At 56.9% G+C, this 5,846-nt stretch overlaps 1 protein-coding gene across 1 annotated transcript in view; it reads left to right on the top strand.

Annotated features, from left to right (window-relative positions):
* Positions 1-5,187, top strand: part of BEST4 (bestrophin 4) — a 6,697-nt gene extending 1,510 nt beyond the window's left edge. Inside the window, exons 3-8 of the mRNA XM_056532437.1 lie at positions 61-67; positions 390-467; positions 1,416-1,550; positions 1,677-1,757; positions 3,385-3,539; positions 4,295-5,187. Coding sequence (XP_056388412.1) covers positions 61-67; positions 390-467; positions 1,416-1,550; positions 1,677-1,757; positions 3,385-3,539; positions 4,295-4,727 — 889 coding nt within the window. The 3' untranslated portion in view covers positions 4,728-5,187. The remainder of the gene's footprint in view (positions 1-60; positions 68-389; positions 468-1,415; positions 1,551-1,676; positions 1,758-3,384; positions 3,540-4,294) is intronic.
* Positions 5,188-5,846: the final 659 nt, after the last annotated feature.

Genomic DNA, 5,846 nt, shown 5'->3' with positions numbered 1-5,846 from the left:
TGTATGTCTAACATTGTGGGGGGCTCTTAGCATTGTGATAATGGATGTGGCTTAAAGCAGTTTAGTGGTCAGATCTAAGAGTTTGGGGGACACACGGGGCCCATATACACCAAGGAGATATGTGTATACATTAGTCCCATCTGTACATGTGATTGGGCAGGGACTTAGCTATAGGGGGTGCAGAGGTTATAGTGCACCAGGGCCCTGGAGCCTGAGGGGCCCCATATGAGGAGACCAATAGTACAAATCACACAAAATATTTGGGGGGCCCTCTGCTTTTGTTAGGTCACAGCCAATGAGTGGCCCTCAATAACATTATCTTCGGGGCCCCAGGATGGATTGTAGCCGTATTAGAATTGTATCGGTTATTATAACTTCTGTCTCTACAGGAGCTGAATAATTACCGCGCCAAGTGCAGCCTCCTCTTCCATTATGACTGGATCAGCGTCCCGCTCGTCTACACGCAGGTCGGTCCCACTTTATGTTCAATGAGGCCATAACCATAAGTGTGTCCCGTACGGGGACCTGGCATTACTGCGGCTCATGCGCGTGTCGTGGACATCACTGAGGTAAACGACACGACCCTCATCTCCGCCTAGAGATACATTGAGGGGGTGTATCGTACAGGAGATACAGAGCCGGGCCCCGTACAGGAACCTACGGGGGTCCCATCGTGCAGACCCCGGGATTACACACATAAGTGTCTACGGCTGCAGATCTCCCTTAATGGGATTCATGAGAGCAGAAGAAGGCAGTCACCTCCAGAGCTGCACTCACTATTCTGCTGTTACATCATGTCTTATCCTCCAGAGCTGCACTCACTATTCTGCTGTTACATCATGTCTTACCCTCCCAGAGCTGCGCTCACTATTCTGCTGTTACATCATGTCTTATCCTCCAGAGCTGCACTCACTATTCTGCTGTTACATCAGGTCTTATCCTCCAGAGCTGCACTCACTATTCTGCTGTTACATCATGTCTTATCCTCCAGAGCTGCACTCACTATTCTGCTGTTACATCATGTCTTATCCTCCAGAGCTGCACTCACTATTCTGCTGTTACATCATGTCTTATCCTCCAGAGCTGCACTCACTATTCTGCTGTTACATCAGGTCTTATCCTCCAGAGCTGCACTCACTATTCTGCTGTTACATCATGTCTTATCCTCCAGAGCTGCACTCACTATTCTGCTGTTACATCATGTCTTATCCTTCAGAGCTGCACTCACTATTCTGCTGTTACATCATGCCTTATCCTCCAGAGATGCACTCACTATTCTGCTGTTACATCATGTCTTATCCTTCAGAGCTGCACTCACTATTCTGCTGTTACGTCATGCCTTATCCTTCAGAGCTGCACTCACTATTCTGCTGACAGCACATATAGCAGTCTGATAACTGCGGGGTCTTCCTTAGGTGGTCACCATCGCCGTATACTCGTTCTTCGCCTCCTGCCTGATCGGCCGTCAGTTTAAGAAGGAGGACCCCCTGGACACCTACGTCCCAGTCTTCACGCTGCTGCAGTTCTTCTTCTATTTTGGATGGCTGAAGGTTCGTGACATTGACAGTTCTATGAGATCACATGACCTGTACTGACTGGACTCTATACATCCTGAATAGGGGGGCTCCCTACCTGTGGCCCCTCATTGTGACCTGTGGCCCCTCTGTCTATTCCAGGTGGCCGAGCAGATCATCAATCCCTTCGGAGAAGACGATGACGACTTTGAAACCAACAGATTAATAGACAGAAACCTCCAGGTGAGAGGGAGACGGCGCCACCATTAGGGAAAAAGGGGAGACTCTGACCCAACCCCAACCCCCTCCTGTCCTCTCGCCCCCCTCACCCCCTCTCGCCTCCCCCTCACCCCTCACGTCCCCCTCCTGTCCTTTCGCCCCCCCTCCTCTCCCGTGCTCTCGCCCCCCCCACCCCTCCCGTCCTCTCGCCCCCCTTCTCTCCCGTCTTTCGCCCCCCTCCTCTCCCGTCCTCTCGCCCCCCACCCCCTTCTGTCCTCTCGCCCCCCCACCCCCTTCTGTCCTCTCGCCCCCCTCACGCCCCCTCCCGTCCTCCCACCCCTTCTGTCTTCTCACCCCCCTCACCCCTCCTGTCCTCTCGCCCCCTCCTGTCCTCTTGCCCCCTCACCCCTCGCGTCCTCTCGCCCCCCCCCTCCTGCCCCCTCACCCCTCCCGTCCTCTCGCCCCCTCACCCCTCCCGTCCTCTCGCCCCCTCACCCCTTCTGTCCTCTCGCCCCCTCACCCCTCCCGTCCTCTTGCCCCCTCACCCCTCCTGTCCTCTCGCCCCCTCCTGTCCTCTCGCCCCCTCCCATCCTCTCGCCCCCTCCTGTCCCCTCACCCCTCCCGTCCTCTCGCCCCCTCACCCCTCCTGTCCTCTCGCCCCCTCACCCCTCCTGTCCTCTCGCCCCCTCCTGTCCTCTTGCCCCCCTCACCCCTCCCGTCCTCTCGCCCCCCCTACTGCCCCCTCACCCCTCCCGTCCTCTCGCCCCCTCACCCCTCCCGTCCTCTCGCCTCCCTACCCCTCCCGTCCTCTTGCCCCCTCACCCCTCCTGTCCTCTCGCCCCCTCCTGTCCTCTCGCCCCCTCCCATCCTCTCGCCCCCTCCCATCCTCTCGCCCCCTCCTGTCCCCTCACCCCTCCCGTCCTCTCGCCCCCCCTCCTGTCCTCTCGCCCCCCCTCCTGTCCTCTCGTCCCCTCACCCCTCCTGTCCTCTCGCCCCCCCTCCCGTCCTCTCGCCCCCCTCCTGTCCTCTCGCCCCCTCCTGTCCCCTCACCCCTCCCGTCCTCTCGCCCCCTCACCCCTCCTGTCCTCTCGCCCCCCTCACCCCTCCTGTCCTCTCGCCCCCCTCACCCCTCCTGTCCTCTCGCCCCCCTCACCCCTCCTGCCCCCACACCCCTCCTGTCCTCTGGCCCCACTCACCCCACCTGTCCTCTCGCCCCCCCTCACCCCTCCTGCCCCCCTCCCCCCTCTTGTCCTCTGGCCCCACTCACCCCTCCTGTCCTCTCGCCCCCCTCACCCCTCCTGTCCTCTCGCCCCCCTCACCCCTCCTGCCCCCCTCACCCCTCACCCCTCCTGTCCTCTCGCCCCCCTCACCCCTCCTGCCCCCCTCACCCCTCCTGCCCCCTCCTGCCCCCCTCACCCCTCCTGTCCTCTCGCCCCCCTCACCCCTCCTGCCCCCTCACCCCTCCTGCCCCCCTCACCCCTCCTGCCCCCCTCACCCCTCCTGCCCCCCTTACCCCTCCTGTCCTCTCGCCCCCCTCACCCCTCCTGCCCCCATCACCCCTCCTGTCCTCTCGCCCCCCTCACCCCTCCTGCCCCCCTCACCCCTCCTGTCCTCTCGCCCCCCTCACCCCTCCTGTCCTCTCGCCCCTCAGGTCTCCCTCCTGTCTGTGGATGACATGTACCAGAACCTTCCGCCCATTGAGAAAGACAAGTACTGGGACGAGCAGAATGCGCAGCCGCCATATACCATCGCCACCGCCGCCGAGACCCTCAAACCCTCCTTCATGGGCTCCACCTTCGACATGCGGTGAGGAAGAATCGGCAGATCCATCTCTGCTGTCACCTAATACCCCTCCTGTCAGCTGAGCCCCCCGCTGCAGTTTGTTCCAATGTATCAGTGCAGGTGTGGCACTCCAGGGGGCAATGCTGGGACTTGTAGTACTTCAGGTGTTTATGTGTTTATTAGTCCTTTATAACCTTCCACTGTATAATGGAGGCCGTCATGTGACGGGGGGGGGGGGGGGGGGGAGTGACGGGGCCCCGTGTGCTGGGGATGGAGGTCGGGGGGTTGTGTCTCCACCCGATACAACTGTGACAAACCCTCAGCTGTGAGTGGTATTAGGTCAGGCAGTGGTATTGGTGTCAGGATTAGTGTTGAGCGCAAATATTCGAAATGCGAATTTTTACCATGATTATTGGCACTTCACGATTTCGCGAATATTTAGAATATAGTGATATATATTCTCAATGATGAATATTCGTTTTCTTTTTTTTGTGAATATGCAAATATTGGCGAATATCGTCACTTCCAGTCAGAGGACACTGATCCCTCCATTCTTTTAGGTGAAAGATATAATCGCGCATGCGCACTATGCAAATTTCATTATGAATTTTCGCATTAAAAAAAGAAAAAAAAGAGAACGAACATAGCGAATATGCAAATTTTGCGTACATAGGACGAAATATCGCAAATTTGAATATGGCCCCTTCCGCTCATCACTAGTCAGGACATGCTGGGAGTTGTAGTGTCACATGGTAACCATGGTCTCTGTCTCGTTGCAGCATTGAAGCAGACTCGGAGCAGAACCAGCAGGTGGCGGCCACCCCCAATCTCCCACGGGCCCGCACCCCGATGCTCAGCCGCTTCCTCTCTTCTGCCGCCTCCCCCGCGGTCGGTATGAAGAACCTAAAGGGCCTCGGGGTGAGGAGCCATCTTGTCCGCTTCAGAGGAGACGGATTCCCCTCTCCCGGCCCCAACACCCGCTACTCAGATCTGGACCCTGACGGGCGCATCGACGAGGAGGAGACCACCGAGGACGAGAGGGAGAGCCGGGCCAGCGAGCCCCCCACCCCCAAGGTGGTGTCTAGAATCCCCCGACGTCTGGAGGCCTCCGAGAAACAGAAGAAGATGGAGCAGCCGAGGGCGGCGAATATCCTGATCACCGTGGACGAACCGACCGAGGAGAACGCGGAGGGCGACCGGGCCGAGTGCTGACCTGATCATGTGATCTATTGCTCCCTGGGATGAGTGACGGGAAGTGCAGAGACCTCCTGCCCCCCCATGATCCCTACTGTCCGTCCCCTCAGCCAATCACAGGCCGCAGCCGTGACCCGCCTCTCATGGGATTGGCTGAGGAAGCGGCGAGCAGCAGGGACCTGGATTGGTGGCGGTAAGGATCAGGAGGACGGGTGAGGGACCCTTATATTTTACTTTACTGTTCCTGTAAGGCAGTGTGTCCCAACCAGGGTGCCTCCAGCTGTTTCAAAACTACAACTCCCAGCATGCCTGGACAGCCATAGGCTGTCCGGGAATACTGGGAGTTGTAGTTTTGCAACAGCTGGAGGCAGGGCTGCTATCCTTACGCAGCTCAAGGTCTAGCCCCAAACATTGTCCCATAGAGTATTAGGCCCCAAACATTGTCCCATATAGTATTAGGCCCCAAACATTGCCCCCATAGAGTATTAGGCCCCAAACATTGTCCCATAGATTATTAGACCCCAAACATTGTCCCCATAGAGTATTAGGCCCCAAACATTGCCCCCATAGAGTATTAGGCCCCAAACATTGTCCCATAGAGTATTAGGCCCCAAACATTGTCCCCATAGAGTATTAGGCCCCAAACATTGTCCCCATATAGTATTAGGCCCCAAACATTGCCCCCATAGAGTATTAGGCCCCAAACATTGCCCCCATAGAGTATTAGGCCCCAAACATTGCCCCCATAGAGTATTAGGCCCCAAACATTGTCCCCATAGAGTATTAGGCCCCAAACATTGCCCCCATAGAGTATTAGGCCCCAAACATTGTCCCATAGAGTATTAGGCCCCAAACATTGTCCCCATAGAGTATTAGGCCCCAAACATTGTCCCCATAGAGTATTAGGCCCCAAACATTGCCCCCATAGAGTATTAGGCCCCAAACATTGCCCCCATAGAGTATTAGGCCCCAAACATTGTCCCCATAGAGTATTAGGCCCCAAACATTGCCCCCATAGAGTATTAGGCCCCAAACATTGTCCCATAGAGTATTAGGCCCCAAACATTGTCCCATAGAGTATTAGGCCCCAAACATTGTCCCCATAGAGTATTAGGCCCCAAACATTGTCCCCATAGA

Source organism: Hyla sarda, chromosome 7, assembly GCF_029499605.1.
Source record: "Hyla sarda isolate aHylSar1 chromosome 7, aHylSar1.hap1, whole genome shotgun sequence".
Taxonomy (NCBI): domain Eukaryota; kingdom Metazoa; phylum Chordata; class Amphibia; order Anura; family Hylidae; genus Hyla; species Hyla sarda.
This window is presented reverse-complemented; position numbering and strand designations above follow the sequence as displayed.